At 36.6% G+C, this 26606-nt stretch overlaps 1 protein-coding gene across 2 annotated transcripts in view; it reads right to left on the bottom strand.

The window, feature by feature from the left end:
* GSK3B (glycogen synthase kinase 3 beta) overlaps positions 1 to 26606 on the bottom strand; it is a 179611-nt gene that overhangs the window by 37021 nt on the left and 115984 nt on the right. For both annotated transcript variants that reach the window (XM_036243905.1, XM_036243903.1), the window contains exons 6-7: positions 25615 to 25721; positions 20051 to 20148 (exon numbers count right to left, since the gene is read on the bottom strand). In XM_036243905.1, the coding sequence (XP_036099798.1) occupies positions 20051 to 20148; positions 25615 to 25721 (205 nt within the window). The remainder of the gene's footprint in view (positions 1 to 20050; positions 20149 to 25614; positions 25722 to 26606) is intronic.

Genomic DNA, 26606 nt, shown 5'->3' with positions numbered 1-26606 from the left:
TCATTATAAAGGGAATTCCAAAGTTATAAAATACTTAACTCATTAAATAGAACAGACTTTGTAAAAAATGTTTAATTTTTAACTGACTACAGACCCATGCTAAACTACCCTACATAGACTTTTACCATAATAATGTTTTATCAGAGCTGTAAAAAAAGATCACTCAAAAATATTCAAGTAATAATCAGGCATCTTTATTCTATGTAGAAAACAATGATGGCATCTGAAATGAGAATAGATTTTATTCATTTATTTTATTTTAGTTTATTTTTTATCCTCACCCGAGGACATTTTTCCATTTTTTATTCAGATAGAGCGGGAGAGAGAGAGAGAAACATCAATGTGAAAGGGACACACTGAGTGGCTGCCACCCGCACGACCAACCAGGGCCGGGGACAAACTGCAACCAAGGTACATGCCCTTAGCAGGAACCGAACCCGGGTCTCTCTGGACCGCAGGCCGACTCTCCAACTGCTGAGCCAAACCGGCCAGGGCAGATTTTATTCATTTTGTAAAGTATAGGCCAAGGTTTTATTATTAATAATCAAGAGAAACCTACTCAAACATGGTCATCAATAATTCCACTGAATATTTAGTGATTGTCCCCTGTGTATAATGAACCACACAATGATATATGGGGGACACACACACAAAAACAAGAAATTTCCTAAATGATGAAATTACATGTTTGTGTGTAGAAAAAGTATTAACTACAATACAAGATAAAAATATATTGAGCACTTCATTGCCTCTAGAGCTGCATTCAGGACTAAATAAAGAAAAGCATATAGATCTGGCTGCACAAGACAGATGATGGAAAGAAACACTAAATACTAAAAATGAGCACCCTGAAGAAAAAAGATATCTACAACTCATTTAACTCTAGGGCCTAGTACAAAACAAGTTTGTTGGGAAAAAAAAAAAATTAAGCCATTTACAATTCAAGGACAGCTGCACAGAAGTAGAATGTAACCATACATACTGGATTTCTGGTGGCAACCAATGAATAATCAGAGCAAAGTAAGAAATTCAGTGTTTTTCTTTTGTGGCTTCTAATTCTCTAGACTTCTTTGAAAACATTCAGGCCTTAATCAAAATCTTAAGTGTTATTCTTCAAAAGACACTCTTAAGAAATCAAAAGCCAAGCTACAGACTGACAGAAAAGATCTGCAAAACATATATTCTGCAAAGGACTTAGATCTAGAATATGCAAAGGACTCTTATAATTAAAAAACAAGATGATGTTTCAAGATGGCTGTGGTGTAGGTGGAAGGCACACTAACCTCCTCACAGGACCAAACTGGAATTACAACTAAATTATAAAACAATAATAATAATTAAAAAAAAACCTTATAGATAATCATCCTAAATTACCACTTGAAGACTAGCTGAAATCTCATAACCAAGGATTTACAGAAGTCACATTGAGATTGGTAAGAAAGGCAGAGTTGCGAAAAGGGTTGATTCTGCTTCCATAGGCAGCAGCTGGGATTCTGAAGGGATATCTCAATAGTGGGGTATTGCCCCTGAGAAGAGTGGGGTCTAAACCCCAAGAAGGGCTCCCTAGCTCGGAGCACCAAAGCTGGGAAGAGGCACCCATATAACATTTTGCTGTGAAAATCAGCCTAGATTCTGTCCACCAAGGAACGACAGGACTGTTAGAAACATATGTGCCTTCTTAAAGAAGGCACACAAAATCTCGTTTACAGCCACTCACCCTGGGCTCTGGTGGAAGGAGAGCAGAGCAGACTAGAATTGCGTGAGGAGAGATTGCAGTTTGTGACTCTGGGGACAAAGCTTAAGGGACAGCTGCCAGGATCTCTGGGCTGAGGTCTTCCTCACCGCAGACGCCATCTTTATTGGGTAGAGTACTCTCCCTTCATATGGCATCAGCCTGGGGGAACACAATAGCCCCATCCTCTGGACTCCGTCACCTCACCCTGCAAAGCTTGTGCCCTGCTGAGGAGTCAGCTGCTTGGGCCAATTTGCAGAGGTCTGGGCAGACTTGGAGAAGCCAGTGATTAAGCTGTGTGGCTTTGGGGTGGGGGCCATTCACGCCATTTCACTGTAACCCTGATAAGTGTCTTTCCCTCACTAGAGAACCGCTAGCCCCTACCCTCCCGACACCTAGTGGCTTCACCCTGCCAAAGGCTGGGCAGAATGCAGGACAGACTGAGTTGTATGGCTCTGGTGTGGGGGCCACTCTCCCCACCTTCTCCCAAGTCCAACCGGCACCTCCCCCTCACGGGTGATCCACTAGCCCCATCATTCCAACTCCTGGTGGCTTTGCCCTGCTGAGATTTGGGCTCTCGGCAGATTCTGGGACAGACTGAGTGGTGTGGCTCTAGGACAAGGGACACTTCCCCTTGCACACACGACCAGACCAGAGGCCTCCCATCATAGGGACAAATCTTGGTGTGCTCGGGCATGATAAACTCTGCTGGTCTCACCCTGATGACTCCCTGAGATCCTGTCCCACCATAAAGGTGCACAGGCACCCAGCAGGTGGCAGGCCTGGAACATTTGCTTAGTGGCCTCAGACACAGCACTGGCACTCAGATTGAACCTGTTCTGATCAGTTGAATACCCTCAACCCTTCTGGTAACTCACTGACAACCTATCTCATGCAACTCAAACACTGCCAGAGGCTTTTTCAGTGTCTGAGCTGAGCCTAAGAGGCATTGACAGGCAGAGGCAGGTGAAGGCAGATATTGGGATGCCTTGATACTTTTGCTAACCTGCCCCAGGGCCTGATACTGGTAAAAGTCAGCCTTGGTGCGCAGCTTGGTCCTTCCCGCGTACACCTAGGCCCAGCAGCAGCAGACACAAACTGTGGATCACTCTGTAGCTCCAAACTGGTTATCCAAGGTCAGTCACAGGCAGTGTATGACATTGGCTGACACCACCTCCCAAGAGGCCCCAGAACCAATATACCCAGTGGCCAATTTTAGACAATATCAGAGCAGAATCCAATTAGCTTCACAAACAGCATATCCAAAGGGAGGTCTCAGCAGGCACCAGATCCTGCTGAGGGGAATTATACTTTGTGTGGTGAGCATCTGCACAGCAGCTCATACACTGTGGTCAGGGTTGATCCTCACGGTCAACCAGCCTGAGGGTCAACACCATGCACTATGGGCCAATAGCAATCAAGACTCAATTACAACAAGACGGCTCACATAGTCCACACAAGGGTCAGTCCTAGAGCACCCAGCTCAGGTGTCCCATAGGACACCTACTACATAAAGCCACCATACCAGGACTGGGAGGCATAGCAGATCTACCAAATACATGGAAACAAACAGGAAGCCAAAATGAGGAGACAAAAAAAATAAAATAAAAATAAAGCCCCAAATGGAAGAACAAGAGAAATATCCAGAAAGAGCAAATGAAATGCAGGTAAATAATTGATCAGATAGAGTTTAGAAAAATGGTTCAAAGGATGCTCAGGGAACTGAGTGAGAACCACAAGAGCACAAAAAAAGGATATACAAATTATAAAAAAGTACCAGTCAGGAATGAAGAAAACAATACTTGAAATGAAAAGTACACTAGAAGAAATAAACAGTGGGTTGGATGAAGCACAGTACTGAATCAGTAATTTGGAAGACAAGGGTAGCAGAGAATACTCAGAGAACCACAAGCAAAAAAGAACTGAGCCCGGCTGGTGTGGTTCAGTGGATTGAGCATTGTCCTAAGAACTGAGAGGGCCTGGTTTGATTCCTGGTCAGGGCACATTGATGTTTACATTTCTCTTCCCCTTCTTCTCTCTCTCTCTCTCTCAAAAAAAAAAAAAAAAAAAAAAAAAAAAAAACAATAAAACATATTAAAACAAAAAAAGAACTGAAAAAATTGAGGATAGTTTAAGGAATCTTTGGGACAACATGAAGAGTAACAATATCCACATCACAAGGGTAAGAAGACAGAGAGCAAGGGATCAAGAACCTACTTGAAGAAATAATGACTGAAAACTTTCCTAATCTAGAGGAGAAAAAAGACATACAAGTCCAGGAAGTTCCAAACAAGATGAACTCAAAGAGGCCCACACCAAAATACACCATAATTAAAATGGCAAAGGTAAAAAACAAAGAGAGAATCTTAAACACAGCAAGAGAAAAACAGTTAGCTACCTATAAAAAAGCTCCGGTAAGACTGATATTTCAGGCCAGAAGGAATTGGCCTGAAATATTCAAAGTGATGAAATACAAGGATGTACAACCAAGACTACCCAGCAAGGTTGTCATTCAAAATTAAGGGAGAAATAAGGAGCTTCCCAGGCAAAAAAGAAAAAAAAGCTAAAGGAATTTATTACCATCAAAACAGTATTACAAGAATTATTAAAGGGTTTTCTTAAAGACAAAGAAAAAGGAAAAAACAAAACAAGAGAAACATAGTTATAAAAAATAAAATGGCAAGAAATACGTACCTACCAATAATCACTCTAAATGTAAATGGCTATTCTGGGTCTCATGTGGTTCCATACAAATTTTTTGAATATTTGCTCTAGTTCAGTGAAAAACACCATTGGTATCTTGATAGGAATTGCACTGAACCTACAGAATGCTTTGGGTAGTATAGACATTTTAATGATGTTAATTCCTCTTATCCATAAACATGGTATATACTTCAACTTACTTGTTTCTTCTTTAATTTCTTTTTTCAGTGTCTTATAATTTTCTGTGTATAGGTCTTTTACATTCTTGGTTAAATTTATTCATAGGGCCCTGGCCGGTTTTGCTCAGTGGTTAGAGCATCGGCCTGTGGTCCGGAGAAACCTGGGTTCAGTTCCCGCTAAGGGCACGTACATCGGTTGCAGTTTGTCCCCGGCCCTGGTTGGTTGTGCAGGTGGCAACCACTCGATGTGTCCCTTTCACATCGATGTTTCTCTCCCTCTCTGTTCCTCTCTCTCCCTCCCACTCTACCTGAACAAAAAAAAAAAATTTATTCATAGGTATTTTTTAAAATGCAATTATAAATGGGATTGTTTTCTTAGTTTTCCTTTCTGATAGTTCTTTATTGCTGTATTAAAATGCAACTAATTTCTGGATATTTATTTTGTATCCTGCTACTTGACCGAACCCATTTATCAGTTCTAGTAGTTTTTATTTATTTATTTATTTATTTTTTATTTTATTTTTTATCCTCACCCGAGGATATTTTTCCATTTTTTTGTACAGATAGAGTGGGAGGGAGAGAGAGAAACATCGACGTGAAGGAACACATCGAGTGGCTGCCACCCGCACGACCAACCAGGGCCGGGGACAAACTGCAACCGAATTACGTGCCCTTAGCGGGAACCGAACCCGGGTCTCTCCGGACCGCAGGCCGGCGCTTTAACCACTGAGCCAAACTGGCCAGGGCTCAGTTCTAGTAGTTTTATGGTAGAATCTTTTGGGTCTATATACAGAATCATGCCATATGCAAATATTGGTAGCTTTACTTCTTCCTTTCCAATTTGGATGCTTTTTATTTCTTCTTCTTCTTGTCTGATTGCTATGGCTAGGACTTCCAGTAATATGCTGAATAAGAATCGTGAGAGTGGACATCCCTGTCTTGTTCCCAATCTTAAGGGAAACGTTTGTAATTTTTGCCACTGACTATGCTGTTGGCTGTGGGTTTGGCATATAAGGCAATTATTATGTTGAGTTATGTTCCCTCTATTCCTACTTTGCTGAGTTTTTATCATAAATGGGTGTTAGATTTAAATTTTTATCTAAGCATTCTTTACACACTTATAATCCCCCCTTCAATATACACTGGTGCATACATGTGGAAAGTCTTTTATCACAATGGGAAATAATCTGCTTTGATGAACAGTGCTGATATAAAAAAGGCTCTTAATTATACTTCTAATTTGTGGTCAGAGATTAACTATGGTTTTCACTTTCAAAATATGAATATTTGTGACTTAAAAAGCTAATTACTAGTTAATAATAAATGAAATCACTGATTTATTCGTTATCAATTATTTTAAAGTAATTTAACCAAATAAATTAACCTGTCACCACAAAGTGACCATGGGGATTTTTATTCCTTTGTTCTTGAACTACTAGGGCTATTAGATGAGGAAACAGAGAGTCTAACATTATAGTTTGCTCTATGTATAACTTCTCTTGCCAAATATTCAGTTACTATAATCAGTTTTTCTGTTTTTTTCTTCTTATTTTTAAATCTTAAAATTGGATTTTCCCAGGCTGGCTAACAGAGATGGAAACTATCAGAGGGGAGATCTTCTGATCTCAAACTTTTTCTGTAAAGCACCCTAAAGTAATTACTTTAGGCTTTGTGGAACCTCTGTCACTACTCAACTCTAGCACAAACCAGGCATAAACATAATTTACAAAAATAGGCAGAAGACTGTATTTGGCCCCTGTGACCTAGTTGCCCACCTCTGACCTACTCCAAACATTTTCAGATATTAGAACTAATTAGAGGCAGAGCTAGAACATAATTTAAATCTCATTCGTGACAAACCAAGTTTAGGAGATAATATCAAAGAATCTGTTTATTAGACTTAGTTGAAGGATTTCAGTTTTTAATTATGGTAGTTGTGAAAAATGTTCATGCTATTAAGCATGAAGGAATAGAACTTGGAAGAGAAAATAATATTTAAGACACTCAAGAAGAACTTGGAGAAGTTCTCCACCAAGTGGTGGACATTAGGTATATCATTTAGAAGAGAGCTTGAGGCTAGAAAAAACAGCTTTGATAGTTCCTGACATACAGGTGCTAGGTGGCTGTGATGGTGTAACAGGAAAAGCACACTGAACGATAAGAGTGCTAAAGATGGGGACCCATGGGACACAAATATATGGAAAACAGAAAATCTAAAAAGAAAGCTGAGAAAGATGTCCAAGAAATTTGAAGAGGCCCCACAGGCAATAATACAATGGAGGAGGAGAAAAGAGAACATTTAAATGACAGAGATAGGTATCTTATGACACAATGAGCCCAGAAAAAATGAAACCCAAAAGGTGTTCACTGTAGCTGGCCATGGAGACTTTCTGATGTTGGTGATATCAGTTATAAGAACATGCAAACCATAATCATCTGAAATGAGTAAGTGGAATCAGTGTATGTAAGCTTCCTTCAAAAGGTACATCAGTGCCCAGCCTGTGTGGCTCAGTATATTAAGCGTTGTCACATGGACTGAGAGGTCCTGGTTTGATTTCCAGTTCGATTCAGGGCACATGCCTGGGTTGCAGGCTCAATCCCCAGTAGGGGGCGTGTAGGAAGCAGCCAATCAATGTTTCTCCCTCACATTGATGTTTCTATCCTTTTCTCCCTTCCTCTCTCTTTAAAAGAAATCAACAAAAATAAATATTTTTTAAAAAGGTACATTAACGAGGGAAAGGAGAAGATAACGAGAATATTTATTGAGCATCAAGTATGTAAAAGCTCTGTGCTATGTATACCAATTTTCTTTTCTCATTTAAACTTTATAACCCCATTTTAAACTGAAAAGAAAACTAAATTTGACCAAGGAAAACCAATTTCTCATAGTTATAGTTTGTCAGTGGTAAATATGGGATTCAAACGCATGTGTAGCTGACTCCCTAAAATGGTCCACGTATAATATTAGGAAAGAAACAAAAATGTTTTTTAAAATAGTTTTTTAAAAATCACTTTCTTACCCTCCATTTATTATGCCATAAAATGAAACCCGAATCCTTCTGAGTCGTGTAAGACATATTATACATACATAAGATTATGAGGCTATAAAAAAAAAAAAAAAGGCAAGTCCATGCTTGCTTATGCTTAAGTATGTTTGTAATACCAACATATAAGTTTAGTATTTTTGTCAGTGACGACTTCATATGTGTAGAATTTTGGTTGGAATGTAAATGGTGGGCAGATACTATGAAAGTACATATTATAAGTAATGGTATTACAAAAAAATGTAATAGCAAGCAAGTTCTAAGTTGCAGAAACTATTGTTGTTACTGAATTGCTTTGGGTATAAATATTGTGCATATCTAACAGGGATCCATACTGCTTTCAGGTGATCAATTATAAACTAAAAGCCTTATATAATGTAGTGCCCTTTAGTATAAGTTTGCATCAGTAGTTCAAAATTTAAAATGCCATGAAAGCTTGTATTATTGGGGTAAAAAGGACTATTATGTACTTCTGCTTCCAGTCATTGTGAAGTAACTAATATTAGAATTGCCTTCCAGGTGTAAAAAGTAGAAAACTGACAAACAGAGTACTCTTTAAAAAAGAAGAAAAATATGATTAACAGAAACAAGAGGAAAAATGAAAACCAGTTAACAGAAATGATCCCAAAATGACAGAGGTAACAGAATTAGAAAATTAGGATGTTAAAACAGTGATAATGAGAAATATAAGATAAAAAAAACAAAAACAAATAGTAATTGTGCAGTTAAAAAATACTACATATGAAATGCAAACTTCATTAGAAGTCTAACAGCAGACAGGCAACACAGAAGAAAGACAATTAGTGAACTTAAAAAAAAAAAAGCAAAAAAACTATCAAAGGTGAAGCACAGAGGTTAAAAAAAAAAGGTAGAAAAACATATGTACATGTGAGTAAAGTCTGAAAAGGGGTTGGGAGAACTGATGTATAAGAATAATCTGATAAAAATTCAAAGAAAGACTCAATGAATTCCAAACAATATAAATTTAAAAATACAACACCAAATCACAATCAACCAATAAAAGTCTCCAATGAAGGAAAAATCTTTCCCCAAACAAACAGAGATATATTATATACGGGTATCTTATAACAATAAAAATAACAGCTGACTTCTCATTAGAAATAATGTAAACCAAAAGAAAACAGAGGCCTTTCTAAAGAATAAAAGACAATGTTGAAACTAAGAAACCCTACATCCAGTTAAAAATGTCCTTCAAAAGACATTACTAGGCAAAAAAAGGCTAAGAGAATTTGTCACCGGGAGATTTACACTATAAGAAAGTACTTCAGAATGAAAGAAAAGGATTCCAAATGAACATTAATATCTATACAAAGGAATAAAGACCACCAAAAATGGTAAATATGTGGCTAAATGTGTGTTTCCCCTTCCTTCAAGTTTCTTAGAAATGTTTAAAGGACTATAAAAGTATTACAGAAGTAAAATATGATGACAGTAGCATAAAGAACAGTAAGGGAAAATGGGAATCTACTGTTGTAAGGTTCTTATTCTATATGTGGAGTGACATATTATTAATTGTAGATTATGATCAAGTAAAGATGCCAAGTTTCAATCCTAGAACAACCTGTAATAAATGCAAGGAGGTATAACTTTTAAAGGGCAGTTGTGAAAAAAATACTCATTATATTCATAAGGTGGCAGTGAAAGAGGGAAAATATGGAATAAAAAGGAAAATGTCAAGGTGGAATATTTAAACCCAACCATATTGATAATTACACTGAATATAAATTATCTACATGCTGTAATTAAAAGGCAGAAATTGACAGACTCAATTAAAAAAAAAAAAAGACCTAAGTATATACTGCCATAAGAAATAAACTTTAGCCCAGCTGGTGTAGCTCAGTGGTTGAGGATGCCGGTTCTATTCCTGGTCAGGGCACATGTCCAGGTTGTGGGTCAAATCCCCAGTGGGGGGCATGCAAGAGGTGGCCAATCGATGTTCTCTCTCATTGATGTTTCTATGTCTCCCTCTTCCTTCCTCTCTCTCCAAATTCAATAAAGAAAGAAAGAAAAAAAAAGAAATGAATGAACTTTAAATAGACAGATTCATAGGTAAGGATGCACCTTCTGCATAGTAGGTATGAAGTGGAAAACAGCATGATTTGGATAACTGTAACAGCTGAGTAGTAACAGAGAATAAAGACGATAACGGATGGCAAACTAAAAGGCTGAAAACGATTATAGAGAGCAAAGATTCTGAATGAATGAACATCAAAAACATAAGATATTTGAACAAACAGACTACCCTATTTTTACTTTTGATTATACCTTTAGGTTTTACATTAAGTGCTTGATTAGGTTCAGAGTATATTCCTACCTGATTTGCTCCAGTTGAATACATACTGTATTTGGAATCTTTGAAACAGCATAATCGAACCTTTTCATTTTACAGTCAAAAAAGAATGTTTGACATGGACCTCATCATTTCAGACACAAAATACATTTTAGGATTCCCTTGAATTTCAAGAAATGGAAAACTATTATCCTCAAAACTTTTAAACTAAGGGTATAATTAAAAAGAAAAATACAGCCCTGGCTGGTTTGGCTCAGCGGTTAGAGTGTCAGCCCAAGGACTAAAGAGTCCCGGATTCGATTCCGGCCAAGGGCATGTACCTCAGTTGCAATTCGTCCCCGGCCCTATTCGGAGTCAGGAGGGAGGCAACCAATCGATGTGTCTCTCTCACATCAATGTCTCTCTCTCTCTTCCTCCCTCTCTCCCTCCCACTCTATCTGAAGATAAATGGACAAATATCCTTGAGTGATGATTTAAAAAGAAAGATACAACCCTAGCTGCTGTGGCTCAGTTGCTTGGAGCATCGTCCCATACACTGCAAGGTCATAGGTTCAATTCCTGGTCAGGGCACATATCTAGGTTGTGGGTTCTGTCCCCGGTTGAGGTGCATGCGAGAGGTAACCAATTGATATTTCCCTCTCACTTTTTTCACACCCCCCCCTTCCTTCCTCTCTCTGGGAAAAAAAAAAAAAAAAGCACATATTCTTTGGTCCACAGTGGCAGCAAGGGTGGGAGGGGTTGGAAAGACCCCAAAGAATCAGAGATCAGCCTGTACATCCTTTCCTGTACATTCTTTAGGCACAGCGGTTCTCAACCTGTGGGTCGCGACCCCTTTGGGGGTTGAACGACCCTTTCACAGGGGCCGCTTAAGACATAACAGTAGCAAAATTACAGTTATGAAGTAACAACAAAAATAATTTTATGGTTGGGGGTCACCACAACTTGAGGAACTGTATTAAAGGGTCGCAGCATTAGGAAGGTTGAGAACCAATGCTTTAGGGGATGCTGCTCATCCCTTATGATTAAATTAATCACTTCATTTGTACCCGATCCCATCCACACTTGTTTTAACTTTTTTTTAAATTTATTTAGTTACAAGTTTATCAAGACAATAAATATCAAAACAGGAACTGTGATTTATTTCTTCAAGGAAGTAAAATAAAGGTAAGAATCTGACAAAAGCTATAAAATAAATACAAAGTATTTCTTTCACAGCCTTGTTTTGTATTAGGTCAACACCAGAGGTCGCCAAACTTCAGCAGTTCAGCTGTTGTAACCTTTAAAGTTTAACCCATAACCTAGGGCTCCTGGATGAGCTTCAGGAAGCCCAAGGATCAGCTCACATTATATGCAAAATTCTGTCATGTATCATTTTTCTGGAGGAGATTCCACGAATAGATTTTCAAAGTGGTCCATGATCCAAAAGCTATTAAAAGTTGCTTCTCTAGTCAGCAATAAACACAGAAAAATTTAAATATATTAGCCCTGGCTAGTTTGGTTCAACGGTTAGAGCATCATCCCGCGGACCAGAAAGAATAACTTAAGCAATCAAATATTTTAAAATATATTATACATGATCTGTACTACAAGTAAAAATCAGTACCACAATGTGTAGTGGTGTGTACATAAACATACTGGGGAGTGAAAAGGTAGAAGTTTAAGATATTATCCTTGCAGTGTGCTAATAACACAAGAGCTCTATAATGTTAGCATGAGAAATGTCACCAGTTAACATAATTAAATTCCAAATGCATGTTAGCAAAGACATATCATTGATCTATCAAAAAACTAAGGAAAAAATATTTTATACTTATTAAACTCTGATTTAATTAATATCTTTATTTCTCTCTGAGACTATCTGGTAGTGAAAATGTTAAGCCAAAAAAGGAGAATGTAAACACACAGGTGCTGAACAAGCCATGACATATAGAGATAACTGAAAATCTAAATTGTTCGCTAAAAGAGATGGTAAAAATAAGGTTGAGTTGTACTTGATAGCAAAGAAATCCAACATAATAACCTTGATTGATTTATATGCCAAACTGATTTCTACAGGGTGGGCAAAAGTAGGTTTGCAGTTAAGAGTACATAAAATCATTTATTCTTGTATTATTCTCTAGTTATATTACAACTGTAAACCTTTCTTTACCAATCCCCTGTATATTCATTACAATAAGATTTAGGGACTATTTCATTTAATTTGTGGTCACTTTTTAAAAACACTAACATTTCGCCCTGGCCAGTTTGGCTTAGTGGTTAGAAGGTGTACCCACAGACCAAAGGGTTGCAGGTTTGATCCCTGGCCATCGTCAGGGTCATGTGTGAGGCAACCAATCGACATGTATCTCTCATATCGATGTTTCTCTCTCTTTCCCTACCTCCTTCCCTTTCCTTCCTATTTAAAAATCAATGGGAAAATAGCCCTGGGTAAGGAATAAAAAACCAACCAACCAAACAAACAAACAAGCAAAAAAAACCCCACTAACTTTTAATAAATATGATTTAATGGGTTCTGGATATCAAGTTGACATTAAAGATACTGTTTTCCCCAAGTCTACAAAATTCCATAAATGAGGACAACAATTTAGCTATAGATGAATCAGAAAGGATTTTCCTACCACCCAACTAACTCCCCCTCCCAAATGGTGGTGGTGGTGGTGATAATCATCACCACCTTCCTAGGATTAATATAAGGATTAAATATGGTAATGTATGTAAAGTGCTTATTAGCCCAGTGTCTGGTAAAGAGTAAGGTCTCACTTAGTGGCAACTTTGAAAATGTAGACTTCTGAAGAGCAAGGTTATCATCACTAAACTCAGGGCGGGGAACAGCCATAGAAGGTCCTCAAAATCAATACCAGCTAACATCATATGCTGCACCAAATTAGCCTGACCAAATATAGCAGACTAATTTTTAAGGTAATAATTTTGTATGGCCCACAAATAATGTTATAAATATCCAAATGGCCCTTGGCAGAAAAAAGATTCCCTATCTCCCCCAAAATATACTGCAGATAGCCATCAAATTGGAAGAGCAGGAAAACAATTATTTAGACAAATATTTGTCACAAAATGTGGCTCTCAACTCTACTAACAAGATTCTGGCACAAAACAATTGAAAGCATCTATTTTTTCATAGTTACAATTGCAAAAAAAGGTGAATGTTTAAAAAAAAAAAAGCAGTATCACAGAACAGTAAAAAGTGAAAAAAATCCTCTCCTTCAACTTTCCCCTTGATCCCACTTCTCCACTGCTAAATCTTTTTCCTTCTAATTTGTTTTCTACTGATAGGTTTCATAAGAAATGAAGTCTGTCTGCTTAGTTGTAATAACATAATCAAAAGATTATTTGGATCTTATTTACTTTCAAATTTCTTTAAGTTTCTGCTAGAGATAAGGCTTTACTAGCTCTTAGCTATGTAAGACCTATTTATACTATATCTAAATTGAGTAATTATTGCTAAGCAAATTAAACAATAGTTTAGTAAGGTTGTTTTATAAGAAAAATTAACTTAAATCGCCTAACAACAATTTTATTATCACAAATAATCTAAGTTGGCATATGTTTAATTGTCATGTTTTTCTAAGAGATACATTCAAATTTAAAAAGCTACTTACTCTTCCATCATAAAGCAATGGTCAAATTATTACTAAGCATAAGTAAATGTTTATGGAATAAATGCAAGCATATCTCCAGGAACATTAATGCATTTAAAATTTGAAAATCGCCCAGCCAGTGTGGCTCAGAGGATTGAGCATTGTCCCATGGACTGAGAGGTCCAGGTTCAATCCCCAGTAGGGGGCATGCAGGAGGCAGCAGATCTAGGTTTCTCTCTCACATTGATGTTTCTATCTCTCTCTCTCCCTAAAAATTAAAAAACAACAAACAAATAAAAAAACATAAAAAATAAAATTTGAAATTCTACAAATTGGTTGGTTTTCCCAAACATTCAGTTTTATAATATTTTTAACACTGAACTCTAAACTGAAGCTTACTTTTCCTTACTTGAAATTTAGGTTATAAAATTTAGATGGGGGGGGGGAATTATTAGTAAAACCTCCAGCATTCCCAGGTCCATAACTTCCTAGATTGCTTCCACTTCAATCTATCTGTGGATTTTGGGGGGCATTTGTCAGTTACATAAGAAAGTTAATGATAAAATCTTTGAAAAGCAAAATATTGCAAATAATTTCTTTTCAAAGGCAATAATGTATCACTTTACTTTAAGATATTATCTGTCTCAGAATCAATCATGTAATTGAAATATAATCACACAATAGAATCTATACAATCATTAAAAGTCACTTAGTCAAAATATACTTCATGTGAGAAATACAATTATTTAGTAAAAAATAGTTTACAAAACAGATGACATTTTCATTTAAGCATACATATGCATAAAAAAGTATATAAAAATCTTTATAGAAGTTATTTTTCATGGCATGCCAGACAGTAACTAAATGCTTTTGTTCTTCATATTTGTGTATCTGTGCGTTTTTTGTCTTCTGCACTGAGCATATAAAATTATAAACATATTATAAAAGTAATCATCATAAAAAAATACACCATCTCCAAGCATTCAGAAGACTCCTTTCTAAATCGCCCCATTGGTATGACTGATGGTAGAGGTGCCAAAGGACAATGCTATGTCACTAAACCTGTGTTTGGAAATTCCAGATAGAGGTTCTCCCAAAATGTTTATCTTTTTATTTTATTTTATCCTCACACGAGGACATTTTTTTTCCATTTTTTGTTCAGACAGAGTAGGGGGGAGAGAGAGGATGAGAGAGAGAGAGAGAGAGAGAGAGAGAGAGAGAGAGAGAGAGATATCAATGTGAAAGGCTCACATCGAGCGGCTGCTACCCGCACAACCAACCAGGGCCAGGGACAAACTGCAACCGAGATATATGCTCTTAGAGGGAACCGAACTCGGGTCTCTCTGGAATGCAGGCCGACGCTATAACCACTAAGCCAAACCGCCAGGGCCAAAATGTTTATCTTTTTAAAATGAGGTATAAGTTTTAAAAAATTTAAGAAAAAAATTCTTTTTGGGGGAGAATTTTTCTTTTTACAAATGCTTTGAAAATCCAAGCAATTTTTTGATATTCAGAGGTTATATACTGGTATAATGAAATGCTGATCTGATAATCCTATGCATAAAATAAACCTCAGAAAATGAAGTATTCGCCATGCTTAGAAATGATCTTTCGAAACAGCCAAAGTGTCCATCAGTAGACAAATGGATAAAAAAGCTGTGGTACATATACACAATGGAGTACTACGCAGCTGTAAGAAAGAAAGATCTCTTGTCCTTTGAGACTACATGGAGGGACCTGGAGAGTATCATCCTGAGTGAGGCAAGCCAAACAGAGAAGGACAAGTATCATATGATCTCACTTATTTGTGGAATATAATGAACATAACAGTCTGAGAAATGGGGTAGTCCCAGAGATGTGGAGGTGGGGTACAGACTGACAATCCCCAGAAGAGGGGATGGTGGGGGAGAGATAAACCACAGAACTTATATACATGTATGTATGAACAGTGGACATGGACAACAAACTGGGGACAGGGCAGGGAGGGAGGGATCAGTGGGGGGAAAAGGAGAACCATCTGTAACAAAAATTAATTAATAAAAAAGAAAAAAGGAAAAAAAAAAAAAAAAATAAATGACTCTCAATTCTGTTCTGCTTTATATTTTTATACTACATATTTTGAAAAAGCCATCTTATTAGAGGGAAGGGAATAAAGAGATTAAAAAGGTTACCTAGAATGAGATAAAGTTACCTCATTTTATAAAAATGTGTTACTAATGCTATAAATATTGGGATGGACATATGAGCCAATAAAACTTAATGAACAACATATACACAACAAACACACTACCTTTTCTCATTAATTCCCAGGTAATCCCAAATTCATGAGTGAACAATGGTCTAACAGCTTAATTCAACTTAAATCTCTATTGAAAACTGTTTTGGTACCCCTGAATATTAAAACATAACAATAAAACAAAGCCTCCAACTCAGAAAGTTTATAAAATAATAAGGCAAGTCTGCCATATACAACATTAATTTAGTTTGCTATACAACTGTTTATTTTTTGCATAAACTCAATTAAGAGAGAACAGTATCTGTCTTAGTGGAGGGAGGGGCGCACATGGTTAGTTTACCCCAAGCCCTATAAGGTTTTCAAAACAGAAATGGAGAGAGCAGAAAAACAGATTAACGTGGATCCCCTAGTTATTATAAGGACTAAAGGAGCATGACTGTTCTCTCAAAAAAATTAAGAAATGAATTGAGGTCCTATGAGGGAGACCACCTTTCATGGAAAATTCAAATCAATTATTAAAGCCCTGATTAGCAGTAAAGACAACATATTTAAAAAGCAAAATGTCTAGTAACATTTAACTTTCAAAGCTAGCTTGCACAACTGACTTAGGACTTAAATCAGGAAAAGTGGAACAGTTAAATCAGAATTAGTTATGAATTTTATTTCTATAAAATATTAAAGATATTAAATATTTTAGGAACAGATATATAAAATCAACAAGACTTAGAGTTATCTTAAACACACATATACACCAGAACCCTTACAACTGTTTACTAACCTTCATGCAATAAGACACACACACACAACCCACCACCACCACCACCACAATACAATGTCTATTAACCTTAATGAAATGGATAACTTCAGGCCACCAAATAGATGGCAAACTAGTACTAATATTTCATCTATCCAGGGAAGTCATGCTTAGTATTGTAAAAGGGACCAAGAAGCTGGCTATTCCAAAGTGTTCTGGAGTGCTAATTCCATGATCTCATATCTCTTTCAAAATATTTACAGACAGTGACTTGGAACTATAGTAGCATGATGATTACATTTCCTTATGTATAAAAGCAAAATAACAAAGAAAACACATAAAAGAAAAAGTTTTGTTTTAGAGTTGTCCTACTGCTACAAATCAATCATGGACCAGCCTGCAACAAGTAAGGCCCAAATAAAAATAAAGTCTAAATCATTGATAACAAACTGACAATTTCTACTAAAATCTATAAATAAGCACAAACCAGTATTAGCAGAAAACTGAACTGTAAGGACTAGACAAAAAATGGTAAAAAGCTCTAGACATAAATGTTTATAAGACAAGATGGCAAACATGAGCTGTGGACTTACCACAGATGTGCATGTAGCTTCCTGAGCAATTTCATTTGTATCATGCATAACTGATTAAAATTAATGATAATTCTTAACTATAATCAGTAGAGAAATGACACAATTCTAGTAAGCTAAACATATAGGACAAATGGAATGGCAATATGTCCAGAGAACTGTGTTGTGAGTTCACCAAGTGAAAGCCTGGGGGTAGAAAAAATGCTAAATTGTTGCACTACAGCAGGGGGTCAGCAAACTATGGTCCAACTTCTATTTTTGTAGGACCCGTGAACTAAGAGCTGACCTCACAGATAATCATTTGCCATCAATTTGATGGTAGTGAACACTAACTTTATTTTTATTGTTGAGAGTGTTACAGATGCTCCCTTTTTTCCCCACTTACCTCCTCGTTCCCACTCCTACCCACCTCCTGCTTTCCCCAACCTAATGTCTGTGTTGATTGGTTGTGCATATCTTGAATTTCATCAATAAAAATCTGGGGAAATGTATTTTCTCTCATTATATGTCTCTATGATTTGCATTTTAGCCCACAAAGCCCAAAATATTTTATCTAGCCCTTTACAGAAAAAGTTTGCCAAACCCTGTATGAGAAAATCTGAATAATGGGGAAATACTAGGTTTTTAGGAAACAAAAAGATAAAAATATTGGAATTCAGATTTGAGTGTAGTGTGGGAATCAGGAAGTACAACTGTTGAACAAAGGTTAAAGGTTCAATTGGAAACTAAAAGATGGTTACCCCTTCCTTCTTAAAAAAACACAGACTGCAAATACCAATACCACAGTGATCTCAGGTGCAAACCGTAAATTATATGGACAGCAAAAAAGATTCTTGAATACACACTGATCTTTTCAACCACACTTGCATGCATACACTGATATCTATCAAAAGTAACTTTTTTATAGAATGAAGTACAAGGATTTTAAAATTTAATCACCATCCTGTGTACAACTGGTAAAAGTTACCAAGGAGGCTCAGCCAGTCTGGTTCAGTGGATTAAACATCGACTCATAGACTGAAAGGTCCCAGTTTCATAACCAGCCAGTCAGGGCTCAAGCCCAGGTTTTGGGCTCCATCCACAGTAGGGGGCATGCAGAAGGCAGCCGATTGATGTTTCTATCTCTCTCTCCCTTCTCTCTAAATAATCAATAAAAACATTTTTTAAAAAGTTACCAAGGAATTACAGCTCAACACAGTAAAACTAAATTCAAGCTGTACAGATACAGAACAGGCTGCATCCCAAAGTAGCAAACTGATGGCTGGAAGTGCAAGAAAACACTGGAAAACCATCTGTCAGGACTGTAACTAAGAAGGTTCTTGCATTGGAGATTTTCAATTTTTCACTTCTATGAAATGAACCATTTGGAAAATCAAGAATAAAGTCCAGCCCAGCTGGTATGACTCAGTGGTTGAGTGCTGACCCATACACCAAGAGGTTGCCCGTTTGATTCCTGGTCAGGGAAAATGCCCAGGTTGTGGGCCAAATTCCCAGTGGGGATCATGCAGGAGGCGGCCAATTGATGTTCTCTCCTAATGATGTTTCTATCTCTTTCTCCCTCTCCCTTCTTCTCTTTCTAAAATCAATAAAGGGAAAAATTTTTTTTTTAAAGAATAAAGTCCAAAGACAGTAGGTGTTGCTGCTTTAGCCAAACTAACTTTAGAATGTACTAACGTAGTGGTCTAAATATATAGATTTAAAAAAAAAAAGGGATGGGAGCCCTGGCCAGATTGGCTCAACGGTTGGAACGTCAGCTTGAGGTCCTGAGAGACCCAGGTTTGGTTCCTGCTAAGGGCGCGTACCTCGGTTGCAGTTTGTACCTGGCCCTGGTTGGTCATGCAGATGGCAGCCACTCGATGTGTCCCTTTCACGTCGATGTTCCTCTCTCTCCCTCTCTGTTCCTCCTTCTCCCTCCCACTCTGCCTGAACAAAAAATGGAAAAATGTCCTCGGGTGAGGATTTAAAAAAAAAAAGGGGATAGGAAATTCTTTAAGAGATCAAATGTTACAAGTTTTTAAAATTACATTTCAAAGTTCAATTATAATCTCACTCCTACTGTCCTTAAGAGATAATATTAATTCCAAGATAATGTATATATGTGTGTGTGTGTGTATGTGTGTGTATATATATTTTATCCTCACTCGAGAATACCTTTCCATTTTTTGTTCAGATAGAGTGGGAGGAAGAGAGAGGGAGAGAGAGAAACATCAACGTGAAAGGGACACATCGAGTGGCCGCCACCCGCACAACCAACCAGGGCAGGGGACAAACTGCAATGGAGGTACGCACCCTTGGCGGGAACCGAACCCAGGTCTCTCTGGACCGCAGGCTGACGCTCTAACCACTGAGCAAAACCGGCCAAGGCCAACATAATTATATTTCAAACCTAGTATTGTTAATAACAGTGTTGATAGACCTAATAAATAAAATTATATTAAACCTATGAATCAAAATTCTGCTCCTGTCAGTGGTCCACACATACATGCAGATATTCAGTCTTTCATTCTACAAATATTTATATATTGAATAGATGCAAGTATCTCCTATGTACTCAGCAAATTATCAAGAACAAAGAGTGTGTGGTTAGAAAAAACAGACATAGCTTCTGCTTTTATTCACTTTATAAATATTTTCATGGTCTTAAAGTTTTTAAGTACTTTAAAAAACAGATATATCCCTCCTTTGCATCAGATATCCAAAATGGCTTTTCCACGATCATACAACAAAAGAATAACTCAATTAGAGCCCCAAAATCTGTGTTCTTACACTTTCTCTATAGCTGAACTTGCTATATGATCATGAATCACTTTCTCCGCTTTAAGTGTTTCTTGGGTGTGCATGTAATATGCATTCTTAGAATAGTTAAAATTCCCTCCAGTTCAAAATTCCAATTCAACCTCCTTACCTTGATTATTTCTACCAATTGATCCACACCACTGTCCCCTGGAAATATTGGTTGTCCTAGCAACAGCTCAGCCAGCACACAGCCTGCAGACCATACGTCTGAAAAAAAACCAAGGTTTATTAATACTGTGTAGCTTGAGTTGAAAAATATCTGTATACGTTTTTCTAATTTTACTTTGATCACCGAATAAATGTCACAAGCAAAAGATAGCACAATCAAGAACAGAGGAAAAAAGTCAAACTATTCCTAATGCATTTTAAAATCAAGGCCAATAACAATATTCCAATAAAAGGTAAAGTCTATTTATTATAAAATATCAGGTGTTCAAGTCTTCAACAACCAAGACAAGGAATTATAGAACCAAAACATAGGGCATGATTAGTTACTTATCATACTTAAAAATAAAAATAAGGCAAAGTGACATAATCTCTGCACATTAATAGATGTGTACAGAGTAGCAACAACCTAGGGTTCAATCTCCCGTACACAGAGTTTTAAGCCAATGAAAATTCTGAGAAAAAATTTTGGACTTTAAGTGGTTGACTTTTATGCTGTACTATTGACAGAAAAGAGGTGCTTAAATATATTACCATTTTTAAATGTAAAAACAGAAGAATATACTTTATTTCACAAATAAAGAAATAATTCACTGTTAAATCAAAGTAGAAACCTTAATCCTTGAGGAGAAAGCCGTTAAAAATTTAATTGATAAATTAGAAAGTAATTTAAAGCATACATTCTGGCTTACCCAAGAGAGTCCTGATTTAAATCTATTGCCCTGGAATCATTAATAATAGCATCTGCTTTCTCTTTTAAAAGTATTAACAAGTGGGAAGATAAATTATATGGTCACTCTATTTACAGCTCACCATTAAGTCTTCCTGTAAAGAAAAGCTAATTTTCAGTTTCTGGATGCCTGAGATTGCTGGGTTTTGAATAAACCAATAATCAAATGCTTTAGACAGATGAATATAAAATTCATTGCTGGGCTTTCCCATCTATCAGCAGGGAGGAAGAACAGTGAAATAGCATGGGACAACAGATAATTTAAGAGGTCTGATATGGTAAGATGCACTATGAAAACGAACTGAAAAGCCCCACTTTAGTGACTACTTTTTACTAACCTAGAAAAACAATGACAAAAAATTCATTTAAAAAATTCAAGTTGATTTGGTCCAGTTCCAAATAATGACAACCAAGACACCTATTTTGCAAATATAGACTAAAAAAGCTCTCCTTGACGCATTAGGTATTGGTTAAATGAAGCAAATATGAAAACCTGCTAGGAAATCTTTACTCAAAGCCTATAGTAATACTATCTTTTAAGCTCAAGTGGAAAAATATATCTCCTTATTAATGTGATTTATTTTGATCTAGATTTAAAGATATCCCTTTACCTAGCTAATTAGATGAAAGGTAATAGGCACTCACTTCTTTCCTCTATGATACAGAATAATTCACCTCAGAAGAGATGGCTGGAAAAATTGCAAGAAAATAATAACACCTTCATTAAAAAAAAAACAACAAAAACAAAAACCACCACATGGGAAACACTTCCTTGTGCAGGATTCAAGCTATCAATATGGGAGACAAAGGAGTAAAACATTAAAGTAGTTGCCACAGGAGAATAAATCAAAACACTCACGTGGTAATTATACTAGTGGTCGTCAATACATGTTAACACAGGCAAATTACTAAAACCAAGATATGTATCATTTACTTTCTGGCAGACACCAAAATTTCTTCTGTTCTTACCTCACAAGACAAATGGGTAATATTCCCCCAACAGAATAAAACAGAAGTAAACAGAAGGCACAAAAAAGTAAGTGCTTTGACACACTGAATTTTCTGGTTATTTGGAATTTAAGCCAAAAGAGTATTCTATTTCATACTTTGTTTCATGGTAAAAGCAACTTTTTAAGACCATCTCATTTAACAAACTTACTTCACAGATAAGGAAATTAAGGCACAATCAGTGACTTGTCCAAGATAAAGCTACTAAATAGCAAAAGTAGGCCTGGATCCTAATTTTAATTCCCAATCAATATGCCACTGTCTTGAATAATTACCTCATATCACAGAATAACTATTTCTTCAAGGATCTGGTAAACTCAATTCCTTATCTTAAAGAAGCCATTCTACCATTTCTTAGAAAGACAATATAATCACAGCCAACAGTCTTAGCTTTGGTTATATCCAAATATGACAATAACCTAGTCAGAACCAGCTACTCTTTTCACTTTAAACATCATTTAAAATATTTCTAAAATGTACCTGTATTAGTACACTTCTCAATACCTTTGTTTTTGTCTGTTTACAAATCTTCCAGAGTGTTAAGAGGCAATTGTCCTAAGTATAAAAAGAGAGTCCAAATACAGGCTTATAAGGATTTAAAAGGCCCGAGAGTTAAATCGGTGGCATAGGGTGCATCCTAAACATAGAAAGTCAGAAGTCAGAATCTGGCTTTATGGACTACATCAAGCTAAAAAGCTGCTGTACAGCAAAAGAAATAACCATCAAAATGAAAAGTGAACCCACTATATGGGAGAGCATAATTGCTAATGATACATAAGATAAGGGGTTAATTTCCAAAATATATAGAGTACTCATGCAACTCAAAAGGAAGACAGAGAATCCAAATAAAAACTGGGCAGAGGACCAAAATAGACACCTCTCCAAACAGGACATACAAATGGCCAAGAGACATATGAAAATATGCTCAACATCAATAATCATCAGAGACATGCAAATTAAAACAACTATGAGGTATCACCTCACACCTGTCATCAACAAATCATCAAACAACAAGTGCTGGCGAGGGTGTGGAGAAAAGGGGACTCTAGTACACTGCTGGTGGGAATGCAGACTGGTACAAACACTATGGAAAACAATATGGTGTTTCTTCAAAAAAGTAAAAATTGAAGTGCCATTTGACCCAGTGATTCCACTTCTTGGAATATATCCTAAGAATCCTGAAAGACCAATCAAGAAGAATATATGCACTCCTATGTTCAAAGCAGCATTATTTGCAATTGCTAAGATCTGGCCAAGTGTCCATCAATAGATTTGGGGGTGGGAGACGGGAGGAGGGTGCTAATGGGGGGAAAAGAAGAACCATCTGTAATAAAAATAAATTAATTAAATTAACAAAAAATGAAATCAATTCGAAGACATTAAAAAAAAGAGTCTGGCTTTAGCCATGCAAAGGAGGCTACTGGAAACAGGTACTCGAAACATCCAGAGAATTGGTTCCTAATAGAGAAAACAGACTATACTGCCCTTTTTTTGTGTGAGAAGATTTCAAAGAACTGCTAGGCACATGGACATTTTTAGAAGTAATGCACTCTTAAGAGGATCAAAGGTTTATATAAATATACCTTAATGTGTCAGATGATGTGGTCATAACTTTTGGAAAGAAGCAAATTGTATTTACTTAGATACAACTCATCCCAGTACCTGGTATGCAGATGATGAATAGCATATACTTGAATAAAATATAAAGCAGCTGGAAAAATCCTATGACATCCCAAAGATAAAGGGCTAAAATTTGCTTTGGGGAGAGTCAAATCAACAAATACCACAAAAAGAATACTACTTTACATTTCTATAGTACTTTCTTTTTTTTATCCTCACCCGAGGACATTTTTCCATTTTTTGCTCAGGTAGAGTGGGAAGGTGAGAGAGGAACAGAGAGAGAGAGAGAAACATCGATGTGAAAGGGACACATCGAGTGGCTGCTACCCGCACAACCGACCAGGGCCGGGGACAAACTGCAACCGAGGTACGCGCCCTTAGCGGGAACCGAACCCGGGTCTCTCTGGACCGCAGGCCGACACTCTAACTGCTGAGCCAAACCGGCCAGGGCTCTATAGTACTTTCACTAACATTTTATTTAATCCTCACAGCCACTCAGAAGGGTAGGCAGAACTGTTAGTAATCTCCACTTTACAGCTTAGCTAAATAGTAATAAACCTAGAACTCAAATCTAGTTCTAGTACAACCAAAATATCCTTTTCAATATTTCTTATTTGCCCCTTAACCTTAACATGTCAATGATGTAGCTGTGACAAAACTCTGAGCATTACACACACCACACACACACACATACATACAATTATACTCTCTATCCTTCAGTGTCACAGGTCTCAAGTATGGGCTCCTGAGCCCTGGAGCCCCTGAACCTTTTCCGAGTTCCTGAAGGGCAAGGCTATTTTCAAAAGAAGACTAAGATGTTATCTGCCTTTTTCACTGTGTTCACATTTGCACTAGTGGTGCAAAAGAAATAGTGGGTAAAACGGCTGGTCCCTTGGCATTTTGCCCTTTGGCATTATAAAACTGGTAGGTGTATTTGTTTAGTGATCTTTGTTCATATCAGAGATTTTCTATTTGTATCGAAAGACAAAAATCACCCAAGTTGTGGTTTTTCCTAGTTTTCTGTTACTGAAGTTTGGGGGTTGTTGTTGTTGTTATTTGTAGCTTGGTATTGTATGCTTTTGTTTCTGTTTTTGGACTAAAGAGTCCTCTTCAGAAATAATATATAATGATAAAATAATTTTGACCTCCATTTGCACTTAGCCTAAGGTTTCACCTTCTTCCTTAGCTTTCTATTTATGTCCAGTTGATCATATTCTCCATGTTCACTCCTACTACTGGGCAAAAATGGGGAAGTCAATGAAGATTGGAGCAAATTATCTCTGTTCAATTCAATTGCCTTTATTCAATTCCTCTGACACTAAAGATCTTGCATGAAGACTTCTACAGAATTAGTGGGTTTAGCCAAACTACTAATGAAAAAGACAGAACTTTTTTTTTTGGAAAATCTGAAATAAACTTACATAACTTGCCCAGGCCAGTTTGGCTCAGTGGTAGAGCATTAACTCGCAAACCAATGAGTCGCAGGTTCGATTCCGGCCAAGGGCATGTACCTTGGTTACGGTTTGGTCCCCAGCCCTGTTTGGGGTTATGGGGAAGGCAACCAGTCAGTGTGTCTCTTACATCAGTGTTTCTCTCTCCCTCCCTCCCACTCTACCAAAGATAAATAGAAAAATATCCTTGGGTGAGGATTAAATACATAAATAATTAAATAAAATTATATAACTAATTGGGACAACATAGTAAGAATGTCAACAATATGGTCATCATATTACTTTCATCATAAACTTAATAAATGCAAATTCTCCAACTACTGATCAAGCTCAAAAATGAGTAGAATTTCAGGGGAATTTTTTTTAAAAAGGAAAGAAAAGGTATATTTAGAATTTATTTGAAAGTTTAAGTTAAAAACAGATATAATCATAAAGAAATCATGCAATCATAAAAAAATAACTTCATTATTTGAAAAAATCCAAACCTAAAAGTAGAATAGTAAATATGTATCTTTTTAATTTCTAAAAGGTAATTCTTTAAATACTGTACACATTTTTGCATATCAATCTTTAAAAAAACCGTATTTCAGGGCATACTCATCTTTATATTTAAGTGAAAGTATAGATTAATAATACTAAATTACTAAAACAAGATTCAATTAATAGTTACAAGCCATTATATTCAGATTCAGTACTTACCTATACTAGAGGTATAATCAGTGGCTCCAAAGATCAACTCTGGTGCCCTATAGTACCGAGAACAGATATACGAAACATTGGGTTCTCCTCGGACCAGCTGCTTTGCACTAACAAAAATAAAAAGCAGAAAAATTTAAAACTAAATCTAAACCTTAAAGAACCTAAACTGCTATCATGCACAAAACTAAATCTTTATCTAGGATTCATGTAAATCTAATCATGTCGCACATGAAAAGGAAATACGAACCATAACTGTATCTGACAAAAGAAACACAATTTTAGTATGACTTTAATTTTAAAAGTAACAGTACTTTTTAAAGACTACATTTGTCAACTGTCACCTAAGGAAAAAAAGATAAAAAGTCACAGAAGGATAAATGCTGAATTTCTTTTGATTCTTTGTTCCCTAAATTCTACCTCTAAAACACCAAGAAGAAAGGGCAGAAAAGTAAGAGGTACCTGTTTTCTCACCAAAAAGCATGGTAACAGATTATAATATAAGAATACTTTTTACCCAATTTTTTTTTAATGGTAAGAAATTGGCCACTCCTTTATATTATGACTTCTGATTCAGAGTGACTATCCCAAGACTTACAGACCCAATCTATTTTTCCACCATCTTAGTCAAAATTAACTGTCTAAACATCCAATACTCAATAAAAAAAGACAGGCTCATTTCTTAAGGGCAGAGTTATTCACAGCCTATGAATTCTAATCTTGTTGTCCTGAGTTTAATATATATTTTTTTAATTGATTTTTTGAGAGAGAGAGGAAGGAAGAGAGAGAGAAACATCGACTGGCTGCCTGCTGCACACCCCCTGCTGGGGATTGAGCCCATAACCAGGGCATGTACCCTGACCGGAAATCGAACCAGGACCTCTCAGTCCATGGGACAATGCTTAATCCACAGAACCACACTGACCGAGCTCATTGTCCTGAGTTTAACATATTCTCTTAATCCAACTGTCCTTTCAAAACTTTATGGCATATAT

The sequence above is a fragment of the Molossus molossus genome, unplaced genomic scaffold (genome assembly GCF_014108415.1).
Source record: "Molossus molossus isolate mMolMol1 unplaced genomic scaffold, mMolMol1.p scaffold_m16_p_5, whole genome shotgun sequence".
NCBI lineage: Eukaryota > Metazoa > Chordata > Mammalia > Chiroptera > Molossidae > Molossus > Molossus molossus.
The sequence above is the reverse complement of the archived record's forward strand: the minus strand, read 5'-3'. Positions and strand labels throughout refer to the sequence as shown.